This window comes from Lithobates pipiens, unplaced genomic scaffold, assembly GCF_037356315.1.
Source record: "Lithobates pipiens isolate NorthernLeopardFrog02 unplaced genomic scaffold, aLitPip1_a1.2 Scaffold_16, whole genome shotgun sequence".
Classification (NCBI taxonomy): domain Eukaryota; kingdom Metazoa; phylum Chordata; class Amphibia; order Anura; family Ranidae; genus Lithobates; species Lithobates pipiens.
This window is the reverse complement of record NW_027507748.1, coordinates 499,017,028-499,035,677: the sequence shown is the minus strand read 5'-3', so window position 1 is coordinate 499,035,677 and position 18,650 is coordinate 499,017,028. Positions and strand designations below refer to the sequence as shown.

The 18,650-nt window shown below is 39.9% G+C and overlaps 1 protein-coding gene across 1 annotated transcript; it reads right to left on the bottom strand.

The window, feature by feature from the left end:
• Positions 1 to 5,849: 5,849 nt before the first annotated feature.
• On the bottom strand, positions 5,850 to 18,176 carry ACOD1 (aconitate decarboxylase 1). Its single transcript, XM_077483097.1, has 5 exons — positions 18,060 to 18,176; positions 16,583 to 16,744; positions 12,113 to 12,202; positions 10,579 to 10,784; positions 5,850 to 8,773 (listed from the first exon to the last, which is right to left on the bottom strand). The coding sequence occupies exons 1-5, from the start codon at positions 18,072 to 18,074 to the stop codon at positions 7,813 to 7,815; spliced, it is 1,434 nt and encodes a 477-aa protein (XP_077339223.1). The 5' UTR covers positions 18,075 to 18,176; the 3' UTR covers positions 5,850 to 7,812.
• Positions 18,177 to 18,650: the final 474 nt, after the last annotated feature.

Here is an 18,650-nt window from a genome sequence, read left to right as displayed (position 1 = left end):
CCACACATAGCCGCGGCTTTTAGGGATTATTACGCTGATTTGTACAATCTGCAGAGCGAAACACCCTCGCTAACCCCGAGGGAAAAGCGCAACCGCATACAGGCATACTTAAAAGAGGCCGATCTGCACACACTATCCACTGCCGCACTCCGAGCCCTGGAGGGGAATTTACGGTGGAGGAATTTCCGAGCAGCCCTGAAGTCCTCAACCACGGGCAAGGCCCCTGGCCCTGATGGCTACACCATTAGCTATTATAGAACGTTCAGTGACATTATACTCCCCCACCTCACGGCTTAAGCCAACCCCATCTCACGCAACTCCTGTCTGCGCCCAGAATCTCTCACGGCCCACATCACAGTTATACCAAAACCAGGTAAAGACCCTACAGTATGCAGTAGCTATCGGCTGATCTCCCTGCTTAACGTTGATGTTAAGCTCTACTCCAAGGTTCTGGCCAACCGGTTACTTCCTCTTGTCCCCAGCTGGATCTCGAAAGATCAGGCTGGCTTCAAACCTAATAGAGAAGCTAGGGATAACTCCCTCCGGGCCATATCCCTGATTCAATATGTGCGGCGGTGTTCCCAGCCCACCCTACTTGTGTCTACCGACGTCGAAAATGCGTTTAATAGGGTGGACTGGGACTACCTCAAAGCGACTCTGCATCACCTGGGTCCCAAAATGTTCTACCGCATAACCTCCCTTTACTCCGCTCCCACAGCACGTGTCCGCATAAAAGGGTCTCTGAGTGACTCGTTCTCTCTGTATAACGGGACCCGGCAGAGCTGCCCCCTATCCCCTCTTCTATTTGCCCTCATCCTTGAACCCTTCCTGTCCACCATTAGGCATAATCCCAATATCCATGGGGTTCAGATAGGTTCCACGATCCATAAATATGCAGCTTACGCAGATGACATCTTGTTTTTTGTCCAGCGTCCTCGAATCTCCCTACCTAATTTAATGTCGGCCCTCTCTAAACTCTCCAACTTCAAAATTAACCTCTCTAAGTCAGAAATTCTGAACATTAACCTTCCCAGACGTGAGGCAGATTCTATACTATTCTCTTCCCTTTCAGATGGGTTCAACGAACCATGAAATACTTGGGAATCTCTCTAACATCTAATAGCCACTCCCTCTTTCAGTATAACTACCTTCCCCTACTGAAAAACATCAGGACCTGAGAAACTGGAAGAGCCTCTCACACTCTTGGCTGGGGATGGTTAACATTATTAAAATGAACATATTGCCTAGAGTTTTATTTCTATTCCAAATGATCCCCATGGGAGTACCCATAGGGTTTTTTACAACATTGCAGACCATGATCTCCCGCTATGTATGGAGGAACAGTCACCCCAGAGTCTCAAGGGACGTATTATACCATTCCAAGGATGCTGGGGGTCTGGCCCTACCAAATTTTAGGGCATATTATCATGCTGCCATACTCTCCAGGATAGCAGATTGGAAGTACGCTGCGAACAACAAGTTGTGGGTTACCATGGAACACTTTCTGTGCGCTGCAGACCTTACGGTTGTGCCATGGATCCCTCGCATACACCGACACCTCAGCAGCGATACCTTCTTGCTTACATCCTCCACCTTAGATGTATGGGACAATCTACACAAGAAGTTCTCCTGGTCCTACAACTCCCCTTTAATGCCGCTTCTTAACCACCGGTACTTTTTGCCTGGTCTATTAGACCCAGGATTTCGGACTTGGTCCCCTGATCGACCCCTGCTACTGCATCAAGTCCTCCAGACCACTGTTATTAAGTCTTTATCGGTTATACTTGGCACCAAACCAATTACATTCATGGACAGATGGAGGTACGCTCAGTTACAGCACTTCCTACAAGCTCTGCCTCGACCACTAAGAGGTCCTGAGAATCTCAATGGCATTGAGGCTGTGTTTTACCCAAAGGATCTGCCATTGCACTGCCTATCATTGTTCTATAAGGCCCTTATCAAACTCCACCACAACTCACATCCACCCTATCTGGCTAGATGGGAAGAAGACTTAAATACAAACCTCATGGACCTACAAAAAGGAAAGGTGTTGCAATTAACCCACGTCTCATCCCTTGCCTCGAAAATGGCTGAAGTTAACTACAAGTTGCTTACCAGGTGGCACTACACTCCAGAGAAATTACACTGGATGTTCCCTGAAAACTCCCCGCTATGCTGGAGGAACTGTGGATTCAGGGCCACGCATGCACACATCTGGTGGTCATGCCCACTCATCAGACCGTTTTGGTCCAACGTTATCCAAATTATACAGTGGATCTCAGGCATCAACCTTCCCAATGATCCCTGGACCATTCTCTTCCATGCCACTGCAGGCCTCTGTGGGCTGGTACAAACGCTCCATAATCCCCCAACTGTTGAACACGGCCAAGGCACTAATACCTGCTCTTTGGGGCCAACCCAAAATTCCATCACTAAAATGCTGGATGCATAAGATCGCAGCAGTTTACCTCTTTACCCACTTATGTGTTCCCTTTTCTGTATTACATGCCAACATACACTAATTTTGGATGACTAGATGGTATTGGGTAAGCTTGTTACCATGTTTAGGGGATTGGGCGCTGTCGGTATGCATACTTTATTCAATGTTTGTTGTTGGTCTCTAATAAACATTTATTAAACAAAAAAAAAGAACAAAAGAGAACTTCTGTAAAATAATGTGTTACAAGGTGTGCATGGGGAACAGGTGTGTTCATTGCAAAGAACTCTCTGAGGACCTGAAAAAAATAATTGTTGCTCTACATGAAGATGGCCTAGGCTATAAAAAGATTGCAAAGACCCTGAAACTGAGCTGCAGCACGGTGGCCAAGACCATACAGCAGTTTAACAGGACAGGTTCCACTCAGAACAGGTCTCCCCATGGTCGACCAAAGAAGTTGAGTGCACATGCTCAGCATCATATACAGAGGTTGTCTTTGGGAAATAGATGTATGAGTGCTGTCAGCATTACTGCAGAGGATGAAGGAGTGGGGGGTCAGCTTGTCAGTGCTCAGACTATACACTGCACACTGCATCAAATTGATCTGCATGGCTGTCGCCTCAGAAAGAAGCCTCTTCTAAAGATGATGCACAAGAAAGCCCGCAAACAGTTTGCTGAAGACAAGTAGACTAATGCCCTGTACACACGGTCGGAAGTTCCAACGGAAAAGGTCCGATCGGATTATATTGTCGGAAAATCCGATCATGTGTGGGCTCTATCAGACTTTTTCCATCATAAATTCCAATGGAAAAAATTTGAGAGCAGGATCTAAAATTTTCTGGCAAAAAAATCCGATCAGACTTTTTCCGATCATTTGTAGAGAATTCCGATCGGACAAAGTGCCACGCAGGTTCAGATTAAATTACGAGACCAAAGCTATTGGCTACTAGCCTTTACGTAGTCCCATCGTACACAACGAACTTCACCTCATACCGAACGATCGGATTTTCCGACACCTTTGTCCGAACATGTGTATGCAACAACAGTTTCGAACAAAATCCATTGGAAAAAATCCAACGGATTTTGTGGTCGGAATGTCCGACCGTGTGTACAGGGCATAAGGGCATGGATTACTGGAACCATGTCCTGTGGTCTGATGAGATCAAGACAAACGTATTTGGTTTAGATGGTGTCAAGTGTGTGTGGCAGCAACCAGGTGAGGCGTACAAAGACAAGTGTGTCTTCCCTACAGTCAAGCATGGTGGTGGGAGTGTTATCGTCTGGGGCTGCATGAGTGCTGGGGAGCTACAGTTCAATTGGGGGAACCATGAATCCCAACATGTACTGTGACATACTGAAGTAGAGCATGATCCCTTCCCTTCAGTGGGCTGCAGGGCAGTATTCCAATATGATAACAACCCCAAACACACCTCCAAGATGACCACTGCTAAAGAAGCTGGGGTAAAGGTGATGGACTGGTCAAGCATGTCTCCAGATCTAAACCCTGTTGAGCATCTGTGGGGCATCCTCAGATGGAAGGCGGAGGATCACAGGGTCTCTAACATCCACCAGCTTTATGGTGTCATCATGAAGGAGTGGAAGAGGAATCCAGTAGCAACCTGTGAAGCTCTGGTGAACTCCATGCCCAAGAGGGTTAAGTTGGTGCTGAAAAATAATGGTGGCCACACAAAATATTGACACTTTGGACCCAATTTGGACCATTTCAATAGGGATGTGTTGAATTATTGTGAGGGACAGCAAGTTTACACTGTTATACAAGCTGTACACTCACTACTTTACATTGTAGCAAAGTGCCATTTCTTCAGTGTTGTCATATGAAAAGATATAATAAAGTATTTACAAAAATGTGAGGGGTGTACTCACTTTTGTGAGATACTGTGTATATGTATATATATATATATATAAATATATATATATATATATATATATATATATATATATATATATATATATAAACATCAGTACAGTGATAGTCAAGTGTTGTGAACTAGGCAGAAGAATAGGAGAAGGTAGTGGTTAGGTAGGCTTTTTGTAGCAGCAGGAAGGCCAGGTCAAATTCCATGCCAGGGGCCACTTGTAGAACTGTGAAAGACAGTGGGTTTCAAATTTCAGGCCCTTTAGGGTGTAATACCCACAGACTCACACAGATTAGGCATAACACAAATCCCAGCCGGTGCTATGAATGCCAAACTAAACCACTGTTCCTTTACCAAATCCAGCTAGTGGTATAACAGTTATTTGCATAGAATGTTACATTATCTTGCATGAAGGCTGCCAGTATTATGAGTCCCTGCATAGCTGCTGCCACCATCTTTTACCCAGGGGTATATATCACAGGTCCAAGCTGGGGTCCACAGAGAGGGAAACATGTAGCATTCTTACCCCCCTAAATGAGAGTCCTATCTCTTCCCATGCACCATCCCAAAAGACTCCTCCCCCCCTTTTTTTACCCTAGACAGGGAGAGGAAATCCAGCACAAACTGGCTGGAGACAGGGTGGAAACCACCCTAAAAGGAATGCAACCCCTACTTACAAGCTTACCATTAGTGAGTAAGAAAGACTGAATAACAAATGTTTATGACATACCCTTCCCCAGCTGCTTAAATACAGTACCTGAGTAGGACAGTCATAGCATTTCCTGATTTGTTAACGTCCTTCATTAAACTCTTTTATCTGTATGAGCAGCCCGCATAGACTTGCATAGGGCTGTCTCTGTAGACTGGTTTCATTGGGGAGATGATCCTATACAAGTCTATGATAGCTCAATTTGAGGGTGCTTTCAGCTGTGAAGAATATTTCAGCTTGGAAAATGTAACCATATCTTGGCAAGCTGTGACTGTCTAAATTAGATATATAAGCAAATGGGGGTTGGATGTGTGTATAAGGGGGCTTGGATTTAGCATTTACTACTGTCTTCCACAATGAGATGATGTTAACATAATCAACTCAGTAAATTATTTATACAAGGTAATTGTCAGATTTAAAAAATTCACTAGTATGAAAAGTTATTGTGTGAGCTTGCATTACAGGTGATCAGCATAAGGGTGATAAGGCAAGGTCTTAGAATCTGCAGTTCTTATTTAAATAGGGGAGTGATCCATGATTCCCTGCGGCTAAGTCATACTAGCTCATCTTAAGTGGACTGCCTTCCCTATCACAAAGGTGTGGAGGAGAGTGCTCAGTTTTCAAAAGCATACCAGCATGGGACTAGTATGTTTGACCCAACCCAGTGAATTCCAAACATCTAGGTGAGCTGAATCAGCTTGGTGGAGAGGGTGGCAAGCTGCACTTTTTCATTAAGATAGCTTGATATATTAAAAAAAGGATTCAAAATCTCATATATTAAAACTATTGTACACCATTAGTGTTTTTTTATATTGAAACAACAGAATGATTTGTTAAACTAAAACATTTTATTATTCATTTGATCATATTCAAATAAAATAATTACATAAATCAAACAGGCAGAGTAATTTGCTTATATTACAGAAAACATTGTTGTTATATGATTTACTTTATTATATTTTCAAGTAGTATTTGAAATGTAGGTAGTGTATATTATAAATATATATGGATTTTATACTGAAACCATTGTGCAATGAAAGCAAGAAGAGTGTAACTATAACTATTGCTAAAATTACGTACGTGTTTGACATTTTGCAATTTCCCGTGTCAGTTTTGAAATATTTCAACATAATTTTTTTTTTAAAGCATGTGATTTCCAATCAGGTCACAGCATTAGCATAAGGTGTTTTAATTTCTAAAATGTACAATATGAAGAACACCCATATACAATAAATGTATATGGCTAGTGAATTCTGCATCAAAAGTCTTTTTTATCTTGGCATTTGTTGGCATACAACAAGCAACCAAGCTTATTCTATGGAGAGTCAGTGTTGAGCTGTTTCATTTTGCAGGCCATAGATCCTCAGCTCCAGTTTAGTCCATCTGTACAATCAATCAGCTCACATTGGAAAGGCTATGTTCATGTTACAAACCCCCTACAAATACCCGCTCGTTCAGAAAAAGTGATTTGTGTTGTTCAGCCATAATACAGTCTTCTAGAAGCATCAACATACTGTCAATTTAAACTGTAAGTTAGTGGTTGAATTGTGTTCTCAAAATGTTGGTCAAATTAATCAGTCCAGCTAACTTACAATTTTAAAATGCAGATCTAAAGGGGTGCATTACAAGCAGGCAAACAATTCCAGTAAAATATATCAGTTTGGTTTCCTAAACAGGTTTTCTGTGAGCATGCATGGACACTCTCTTGTGAGCACAGTTTGAGCAGAATTATGAATAAGAACAGTACTGAACATATAACTCCCCCGACTGTGTTTCATTTTATGGCCAAATGATGAACAGGGTAGACAGAACACTGTGCTTGGGGTAGTGTGACTGTGATAGAAGTGTTTAAGCTAAGTTGTACACAGTCAGCCAAGTAAACTGAACATGAGTTTGACAGAATAGATTAATGGAAGCCAGGCACAATCTAGACTACCACATAACAGGGGAAGCATGCACTTTCAGACCAATCCAACAGCTTATCAAGTGAGCCATGTATTGCATCACTACATGGGACTCTGCTTGGTGAGCTTCCATCTTTGCCTGGACTTTAAAACAGTATGCAGATCTAGGGATGCATTTAAGCTAATTATATTAACTTCAGAAGCAGATAAGACTGGCATTTTCTTCACTGTCATAGATAAAAAAAAACTCAGGCATTCATATATAACAGCAGGTATAAAATACATTTTCTTAAGTTAGTGTTTGTAAATTTTTCCTCTGTTCTTCCTCTGTTAAACATCAGATCATATTAGTAATGCCTAACACCTACACAACACACATTGCTTGACCAGATTATACAGTTTGCTTGTACATTTTATATATTTTCAGCATCAAAACAGGAATTCTATAGAGCCAAGGTCATATTTATCTTTCAAGATGCCTTGGGGATACAAGATTTATGTATTTTTCATACTAACATCTATACCATTGTTATTTGATTGTAAACAGCAAGTTAAAATCAGACTGCACTATAAGAGCAAGTACCACAGTCTACATTTTAAAGCTTGCAGAAAATTTAAATGTGGTTGACTTGAACCACAGAGTCATATGACTCACCCAAGCACCACCTTTATAGTTCTACTGCTGGATACCTACAAGTGTTCAGAAGTGGCAAGAAAAAAAAATATGTGAAAGTTGTATTTGGTTGTCATTTTGTATCACTTGGCCCCCTTAAACAAAGGCTGTTGTATAGTGATGGGGAAACAAAATATAAAATGATAGTGTGATCTAAGTTCTATAAACTAGAAGGGCATCTATCTGATGTATAAACATGAGAATGTCTGTGCTCATAATTTATTATGCAGTGACCTTTCATGCTTGTCAGTCATTTGATTTCTTAGCCTGAGAAAAGAGCTAAGCACGGAACAGTCAGATATGTTTTCCAGGTTCTTTACTATTTCTATAATTCCTTCTACTCCATCTGCTGACAAGACCATGGATGCATTGGATATGAATTTCTTTTGGTGATCTTTGTTGCTTAATGGATTCCTCCAGTGACCGTAGAAAGTGTTACATCTTTCTGTAAAGGTGTCTCCATTTCTCATTGTTATACTGATCTCACAATAAAGTTTATCAAAATTGGGTTTGTTATCAGGTGGGTGTACAATCTCTATTTTACCAAGCAGCGCTTTTAATTCTGGCCTGGACATTTTGTGATCCGTAAAAGAACAGACACTCACATTGCCGTCTAGGAGGGCTGTACAGGCGTTAAATTGGAAGGAATGACGAGCTTCATGTTCTGAAGATGGAAAGGGACGATTCACATATTTAACATCTGGGACTTTTAGCTGGATTTTCTGAATGTCATTGACTGGAAGTGAGTGACTCTCTCTAACAATGTGTTTCCGCACTGCACAAGCTGCATCTGTAGCCCAGTGTGTTCCAAGGTGAGCAGGAAAGCGTTTGACAGCAACATCTTGTTTTTCGAGCAGCCAGTTGTATGATTCTAGAGGCGGCACAGCTTGCGGGTCATAGTCATGATAGAAAGCACCAAAACCAGACTCTAGATCCAGGATGTGCTTATTCCCTTGAAGCCCCAAGAATGCAAAGCAAGCAGCCTCAAGGCCATGTCTGCCTGCATTACCAATGTGAAGGGGTTTTGTTTGTGTGGCTGCATTTGCCAAAGGGGCACCTGAATATGATGCAGCTATAGCTAAAGCATCTCTGCATTGAGTTTGGTCAAGGCCTAAAAATTTTGATGAAGCTGCTGCACTTCCCATCGTACCAACCACAGAGGGAGGATGAAACCTGTAGACAGAGAATTGCAAATTAAGAACACTCTGAGCAATCTACATATGGAAATAAAGTACATATTTAAATAATACACCACTGTAAACTACCAAGAAATCCTTATTTTGCATAACTGTTGGCAATTTTTTCTGTCCCAGTTCTATCTTTTCTAGTTTGCACTGAATCTCTACATACCCTGGCACTGTATATTCTGTGTTGAAATATCAATCATTTATAAAATCTAAAAAAAAAACGAAAAAAGCTGAAAATATTAAGAATTAAGCTGGCATGCAAGGAAAGCAAAACTTTTGTAATCGTGTAGCTTGTAATTTTTTTTAAAACACAGATGTTTCAAGGACAAACCTTTAAAGCAACTTATACTGCGCCCATTTTTGTGAAGAGGTTTGCTTAATAGCCCACACCCTCCCTGCTTAAAGAACATCTAAAGGCACTTGTGTGGTAATCTATACAGGTCTCAAATGCAGTTACCTCTTTTGAGACAGCAAAAACCCATTTTCATTCAAGTCTTATACACTCCCCCCTTTCAGACACTGCATCCAACAATGGTAAATTTTCAGCAACAGAGGTGGTGTACAGGGCTAGATGTGGTTAGGTGCAGATTGACAGGTTTTAGGCTTACTAATCAGTAGTGAAAATACTGAGAGCAACATCCCCTGCAACATTTCCACTGTACTCCACTGTAGTGCATGTGGGACAACACTACTTTTAATTCAATAGTAGTGTAGTAGTGTTGTACCTGTCACTGGGAACTGCATGATGTGGACTTCACTAGCAGGATCAGTTAGTATTTGTGAGAGTTTGCAGGGGGACTTTTTAATGGAGGCATTAGCTCTACTTTTAACTTTCCTCCCACTGCACTCCCTTTTGACCCCATTCACTCACCAATGCCCCGATTAATAATCCTGTGTAATTTCTTGACAGCCTCGGTCTAACTGGGTCTGGTTACATAGGGCTTATGACCCTCCTCTTCATGACAATGCTTGGGCCTTGTGATTTTCTTATCATGTGTCAAGTGCTGCATCATGAGTGTGCAGTGGAGTGTGCTGGACTATCCAGTGAACCAGTTTTTTTGCCTTGAACCGGCAACGTTTGGGCTCTTTTTAAAACTCTGAACTATCTTAGGAATCTGAATGCAATATTCCCCATGCACATGTTCCTGAAAGTGGCTGTTCAGTAATTTTGGGTTGCTGTAATGACCACAGGCTGGAAACCATAGACAATCAAAGTGAAGAAATGTCATAAGCACACCAAGGATTCCTCAAAAAGGTCCAAAGCTTTAAATTCATCACCACAGGCAAGGCAGGCAATTGACTTTCTGACAAAGGGGCCCTATGTGGTTCTGAAACATTTCTGTATGCTTACCACGTGACCACTTTTGAGGAATCCTTGATGTGCTGATGACATTTCTGCACTTTGATTATCTTAGGAATTTGACACAGATGTCAGCTATCTTCTTGTTTTAGAAATGTAATGCACTCCTTATTGATTGTTTCTTCCATATTCCACACAGGCATAAGGCTTTCAGAGTCTCTTTACACCATAACACACTTATGCATCTGTGTAGTGCGCTTGAACGAAGATTCATTCAATCGCATTGTAGATGTGCATTGGTTTACAACTGAATTTGCATTGAAATGCACATCTATGGTGCACTATCAAGTATTGTGATATTGATCATTTTTAAACTGGTAGTGACATGTTTTAATGCATGTTATGGTGTAAATGATCTACAAAACTGCCCAGGTTGTAACTTCTAAATTACTTGTAAACTGTATTATTTTCAGTTTTACACAATATTATACCTTTTTGGAATGTTGCTGGCTTCATTTGAGAAATACATGAGTCGTCCTTGTACCTCAATACCAACATTGAATGCCAAGAGAAAGTCTAATCCAGATTTCTTGTGATGTGTTGATAATGATTCTGAAAGGGCAACCAGGGAAGGAAGGACAGCTCCAGAGGGATGTGTGGCAGGATGCCAAGTGTCATCAAAGTCCATTGAGTGAACCTATAATAAAATGTACATGTAACCATACAGTAAAAAAAAATGTTTATGGTCATACCATTTTTTTGTGCCAAAACAAGCAAGTTCTGCATACAGCACCTCCTGACAGTGCTCCTGTACTCAGGGAAACGCTGTGACAACTCTCTGACTTAACAAGAGAGAAAACTCCGCTCCAGGTCACCCAACCACATACTTCCACAATAGCATTGAACAAGTGCTGGCCCAGCTCAAAGCTGATGATGTTTCGCACTACACTAGCACTTAATCAAAGCAGACTGCTATGAGTAAGCGCTAGTGTAGCGTGAAACATGTCAGCAGGTCACCCTGCTCCTCTGCTGTTGCTTTCTTGCTTCTTTTACCCTGTTTGGCCAATTTCTAAATAAAGGTGGTTTATACAGTAGTGCGGCCTTCCCGGGGTCTTTAGCTCTCTGTCTTGCTGCAGCCACACTAACACAGAAGCTGGCAAAAGAAACCTTCTACTACTGGCTTCCTTTACATGCTCTGATGATGTCATCAGTAATGGAATAATTCGTCTGCCAGCATCTGTATTTAAAAGTGGCAGGGGCCTCTCCATTCAATTCGGATTCGGATCCCTCCCTGTGCCATTGGACAACAGAGGAGGAAGTAGTGAATTTGCCCTGCGACAGTGGCTCCTCCTGCAGCCCTTGACCCCCAGCCAGTATCCAGAATCTTCAACTCTATGCAGCTGTACCTGACAAAATGGTTTGTTTTGCTGTACATGTACAGATATAGCTTTGGAACAAAGAAGTAGACCAAATGATAACTGTATAGGCCAGAAAAATGGGATTTGCTTACTCCCCAAATTCTGGCCATAACTGGGTAGACAGTTGAGCTAGGGAGATATGGCATATTTAATTCATTACTTCTATGAGAATTTGAGTGCAAGGAGAGAAAGAACTACAGTACATTAAACAACACGAAGGTGAAGATTGCCTAAATAGTGGTCATCTATATTTCTTTTAAAAAAAAGACTACTTCACAATGGGTAATATCTCACCCATGCATACTTTCTTTGCAGCTTTTATACTGCACATGTAATGCAAGAGTCTGGTGTAAAATAAATACCTACTTATTTATCCTCAGAAACCTTTTTTATGAAGCATAAGTAAATATTCAGATCAACCAACTCATTACAGCTGTCAGGTTTACAATACAGTCTCTTTTCTCAAGCAAAAGCTATTGCAAACTATGCAGAAAACCTATATGTCATTGTGTATTATTGCCACGCTTTACTTGTGCAAAATGCTGACTGGCAATCAAACATTGATCCAAGATAATTGTATACAAGAATCATTTTAAAAGTTTCTTACCGCAATGCCATTGACAAAAGAAGCATAGAGAGGAGGGAGTCGGAGATCTGGCTGGCCCCAAACTGTGCTTGAGATGTCTGTGCTATAAATCTGAAATCAATCAATAAAATAGGTGACAGAGTAAGCAAAGAAAAGGTAAAATGAGACCAAATATTTCTAGAAAAACTGTTATTATTGAATCCAGAATGATAGATAAGTGTTAAAAAAAACATTTTATCATGATTACTTGGAAAGTAAATTACAGCTGACAACTGGGAACAATTGCTATTTAGAGACATAACTTCAATGGAGTAGGTATTTCATGCTATTCTTTTGCGAAGTTTAGTACATTTTTAAAATCTGTCTACAGCAAAGAATAAATAGAGCACATTTTATACAGGTTTTCTTTATTATCTTATAATTTTGACTACTTTTATAGCTTTGAAGTAAATGAGGTCCTGCTTGCCTATTAAGGTGGACTCTACCTTAGTTATGAAACTTGCATTAGACTGTGCTTGCTACAAGCAGCGCTGAATTTGGGTCTTTCCTTCTCATATAAAGATGTATTTATTTTTTAAGGCTTACTTTTAAGACTCCCATTATTACAATAGAGAGTGGGACCATTTCATCCCACAAACATCCAGTTAAATGTGACAATTCAGACTGTTCAGTGGAAAGGTAAATGTTCTCATCACACAGGCAAAACAGAAGCTCTTGCACTATGCAAAATCTGAACCAATATAAGTCAGCCATGAAACACCAATATCTGGGCATACAAAAATATTACATATTTATATATACATACACACATATTCATACTATATCCGCGCTACAAATAGGTGCTCGATTAACAAAACTTTATATATTGTGCACAGTGAAATGAAAAAAATAGTAATAGTTAGCAGATCCAATATGAACCTAAACTACAATAAAAATAAAACTCTATTTAGAGTAAAAAAATATTAATAACCACCATCCCTGCTTCTCCTTTAATATTGATAACCAACCTAAAATCGAAATCACAGATCAAGATAATAGATATGAGGTTGCACTGTGATTACAATACTCCCATATACCAATTGACCAAAATGTATAATACACATTAAATCATAGAAATGCTTTAAATCAAATAATGTGTCCATCAAATTGCATAAAGTCCAAATAGCGCCCATAAAATGTGCAGTAAAATTACTCATCAAAATTCTTCTTCAGTCCACAATGTGAGAAAGTGCTCAAACCTTTCTTTCCCCCACATCCAATCTCACTCACCAGAATGTTTAGCCTCTCATACCTAAATGATCGGTAAAAACAGCGCATGGGTGGTCATCTCTATGCCGTGGTATGGCTTTTCCAGGTGTGGTCCCTAGCTTTTCAGTTGTGATTGTAAGAAAATATTGAATAAACTATCACATGCTACAGTATGCACTTCCAGAATCACTCTGACCCTTTTGTAGATTTTTGTAAGTGGGGACTGAAGAATAATTTTGAGGAATCATTTTACTGCACTTTTCAAGGGTGCTGTTTGGACTTTTCTGCTATTCGATGGACACTTTATTTGTGTGATTTAAAGCATTTCTGTGATAAATGTGTATTATAAATTTTGGTTAATTGGTATATGGGAGTATTGTAATCACAGCTAGGGATGGGCAAACGGTTCGGCCCCAGCATAAGTTCGGGCCGAACTTTCGCTGTTCGGACATTTGAGGAACAGCCGAACAAACGGGTCTTTCGATTGTTTGTTCGCCCCCCCGAACTGACCACAATGCTTTTGCGGCACTGAACAGTGTATTGCGAGCCCTGATTGGCTGAAGCAGTGAAACCTTCAGCCAATTAGGATACAGAGAACTGTCAGAGTCATGATTGGACACTGTCACCTTGACTTTATCAAATCATGGCTCATTCCCGCCCCACAGCATAAAAGTATTCTTTCAATGGCAGCCATTTTCAGTGTGATTTTGGCGTGGAGAGTGATAGAACAGGGCTCTGTTCAGTGCTATTAGTTAGTGTGCTATAGTGTGCTATTTTGCTTTAATTGTCAGTGTAGAATATGAGATAAGTGTCAGTCTAGGGATAGTGTGAGTGTAGTGAGGAGGACCATCATTCAGCTTTGCATAGTGTGCAGCTAGAGTAGGGACAGTTCAGATAGTTTCACTGTAGTATAGTGAGACTGTGTCATTCATACATACATTAGTGTAGAGTAGGGACAGCTCAGATAGTGTGCATTACTGCCAGTTTAACGACATATAGTTTTCTGCGTTACTGCCATTTTAACACCATTTACTTTTGTGTGCATTACTGCCAGTTTAACGCCATATAGTTCTGCGCGTCACTGTATGTTTGGCGCATTATATTGCAGTATATTATAGTGTATCTGTGGAGTGTGCCTGTGTAGTGTGAGTACTCAAATTAAAGTTCACCAAACACCTCTTTACAATGATTAAAGTGCATCTACACTATATACAGATTTTTATTTCTTCTTTACATTTTCTTATAAGCACCACTCCCTCTCTCCCAAGGAGAGGCAGATGTTCCTTTGGCACTGTAAGGGGGCCACCAACAAATATGTCCACAGGCAAAGGTGGACGTGGTGGTCAGTCCTCAGGCAGGGCATTGTTTCCTATGTTTAGTGAGTTTGCCCATGCTATCCAGCCACAGCATGCAGAGGAGGTGGTGGACTGGCTTACTAACCTTTCCACATCCTCTGTCACGCAAGCAGAGACAAGTGTGCAGTCCCCTGCAGTTGCCAGAGTGGATAAACCTGCCTCCTTGTCCACATCTATTCCTGCCATAGCCCCAACATCAGCCATTGAGGAGTCAGCTGAGTTATTTGACCACAGCATCAACCACTTTCTCCTTGATGATGCCCAGCCATTGCAGGATTCAGATGTTGGTTCTGAGGTTGAGGATGAAAGGAACATGAGCCTAGAGAGAGGGAGAAACACTGGTAGACAAATTTGCATTCATGTACCCGAAGCCGCAGCTTATTGCCAAGTGGCCAAGTTGCCAGTGGTAATGATGAAGATGGAGGAGATGGAGATGATGATGAGGTCACTGATGCAGCTTGGGTGCCAGATATAGCAGAGGAGGAAACTGAAGGTGAGGCGGCACAACCCCAAGGAGGCCGACATCAAGAAAAAGTAGAGAGTAGCCACCCTATTCCATCACATTCTGCAGCTGTTATTTCCCGGCTCACTCCCCAAAGCTCAGCTGTCTGGGCCTTTTTCAGCACATCTGCAGCAGATCGCACTGTTGCTATTTGCAAACTGTGTCTCAGGCACATCAAACGTGGCAAAAACACCAACCATATGTATATCATTGCAATTTTTTTTGCCTTCATCAAGAGTACCTCTACAGGGTTATGGTGGGAAGGCGCCACCAATACCCAAAGACCAATTTTTATGCACCTGTTACTTCTATACAAAGTGACACCAGAATGTATCCAAAAAAACTTTAATTTTGTTCCCAGTGCACTACATTGTTGCCTCATCATACACACTGGCCCCCCAGCTGTTGCTAAGCAAAATAAAGGCAGCTTGCAAGGAAAATTTCTTTTTTTTTTTTTGGCTTTATAAATGCAATTATTGCTGTAGCAGATTTGAGACACAGTACAGATCTGACACATTACAGGTAGACTAAGGGGACCACCCCCCCCCCCCCCCAGGCACTAGATTGGAAGGATTTTTTTTATTTTTAGGCTTTCACTGTAAAAATCAAAAAATCACTGCTCATTTAAAAATTAAGTATTTCACAAACTTTTTTTTATTGATTGATGCGCCCCAGGGCAGGACACAGACCCCTATAAGCATTGTATGCCCAAATACTTGCATATAAGCCTTCAAAATGGGCACTTTTGATTTTTGTCGTTTGGGTCCCATTGACTTTAATGGGGTTCGATATTCGGGTCCAAACTTTTGCAGTGTTCGGAAGGTCTGGTGCGAACCGAACAGTGGACTGTTCGGCCCATCCCTTATCACAGCGCTACCTCATATTGATTATCTTGATCTGTGATTTAGATATATATATGATTTATGAGATTGATAAATCAGCCATGGGTTTATTATTTTTATTGGGAATGCAAAGTTGCTTTGAACAAGTTTTCCTTATTTATTGCTGTCAAAACTAACAAAAATAAATAAATAAATATGAATTATAAGCTGGTATTGTGGTTCAGGACACTAAGCCCCACAGATTACCTCCTATTAGCACACAAAGTACAAATTTAATTAAAAAAAAAAAAAAAATTAACAAAGTGCAATAACCAACAGCAACCAAACAGTGTTCACCCGTCGCTGGTTTAAAACTAAATAAAGGTCAGAAATGTCTGCAATTATCTTGTAGGTTTATCTAATTTGCATTTCTAGAGGTCTTGTAAAGTTGGTCATTGAAGGAATTCCACACGGAAATAGTACTATATGCACACATTTTGTTTCTTTATAAAGGCCTAGACATCTCACATATAAAAAAGGACCTCTGCACAGGTAAAATACTTACCTTGCTGTACTGCAATGCCTTGCGAAAAACCTCTGTTGTAGTTCCAATCAATCCAACACCCAACGTGTCTAAAATCATCCTCTTGCTTCTGTGAATGACTTGTTCTGTGAGGTTATTTACAGTTAGGCCATGGATCATGCCAGCAAAACTCCCTGTTATGGTCTGAAAATGCACACAAATGAACATATTACTAAAATGCACATTTTCATATGGTAGCCGCTTACGTAGTCAAAATGAAGATCAGAACAAAACTTTATGTAACAAATTTTTATAAATAGGTTTGCCAATCAACTGCTTATACAAAAGTAATACAAAATATCTATTCCAACTTTTAACATTTGTAGTAGCAGTAAAGAAAATAATTTGATGCCTCGGGGGTTCCTGTAGTCCAACCTAAAGCTGGCCATACATGGATAGAAAATTGTTTGAAAAAAAACTTTAGTTTTTGATAAAAATCTGTTGAACGACTGTGTGTTAACGGCATCATTGCATCGAATTGTTTTCCACATATTATCGATCATTCAAGACATAAATGGTAAATTTTTTTGATCAATGCACATACACTGTATGTTTTTTCTAGCTATTTACGATTGATTTCCCTACTAATGTTTAGACAATCATTTGATTACGGAACAAAAGTCCAACATGACAAATCTTTCTTTTGGCAAAAACTGTATTTCATGAATCGAAACGCCACACTAACGTATCTAAAGTTGAACGATCGGGCCTATCAAGTGCTTTTTCGAACAATTTTCTATCCGTGTATGGCCAGCTTAAGTTTAGTTAGCCTTAAAAATGATATTACTGCAAGCAATAGCTACTATGGCCCCACTATCTTATCTTTAGTTTTCTAGTGAAAAATACTGTTCTATTAGAGCTGCTGAATAAACATTTAAAATCGTTTACTATGGGTTCTATTTTTCAATGTTTTCACCCAAAAATCACACAATATTCACCCATGATTCACACATCATTTTCACATAAGATTCCGATTCTGAAAATCAGATGAATATTGAGTGCAAGTTGTGTAGATCTTGGGTGATAAAGAAAAATATATATTAACAAATTTAATAATGTAGGGATGCAGTGGGCATCAAAACTCTGCATTGAAGGTCAAATTGCTAGAATTTATTTTTTATTTTTTTAGAAGATTGGAATCACTTTGTCTGCAAAAGATTATTCTTGGCCCCTGAATCACCCTCTCCCCCACTGTATATTTTCTATTTACAGTATATATAAAGTAAATGTACTCAAACTCAAAACTATTAAATGTAGTCAAATTCTAAAAAACATGACCTTTTTTCCCAAACTGATAAAAAAATTTTTTAGAACAATTTAAAACTTAGGTTAGAGAGGCTAAAATAATAAACTTAAGTACTTAAGCAAATAATTAATGGAAAAAAACTAGAAATATTCAGTAATAGTACAAACATTTGATCTATTCATACTTTGCAGCAATGATAATCCAGCACAGTACCTTGGTTGCAAACATCCTTCCTCATACAATCAGTCAGCAGTCTGGTTCAATTCCTGTTCTCATTTCTTCAAACACAATCGTTTTATAGTGTGTAGCAGCTCTAAACAACCTCCCCTCACTTCATTTTCTTCCTCTTTTTATGGTTGGGTTTTCCAGTTTACATAATTTTCAACATCCCAGTCAGCCTTATACAGTCAGAAAAAAAAATCCACTACGCAGGTTAAACATTCAACATGTATGCACATGTACATTTGTTTTTATTTATTTATTTATTTTATCAAAGAATATTACACATTGCTCCGTTCTTATTGGTTGGGGCAAGTTCTCGACAAAATGCTTCAACTGGAAGTAGCGCCATTCCTTTATCACCATTAAATCTGTGTTGTGTTGCAACTCAAAAAGTGTATTTATTTTCCTTTTCTTAATTATGTCTCTTAATTGTGCACTGTCACTTTTTATCAAATTCCCACCTATTATTATTATTATTTTTATTCACGATTTATATAGCACTAACAGTTTATGCAGCACTTTACAATGTATAGGGGGGACAACACAATTACAGTACAATACAAAAGGTACAGGAGGGCCCTG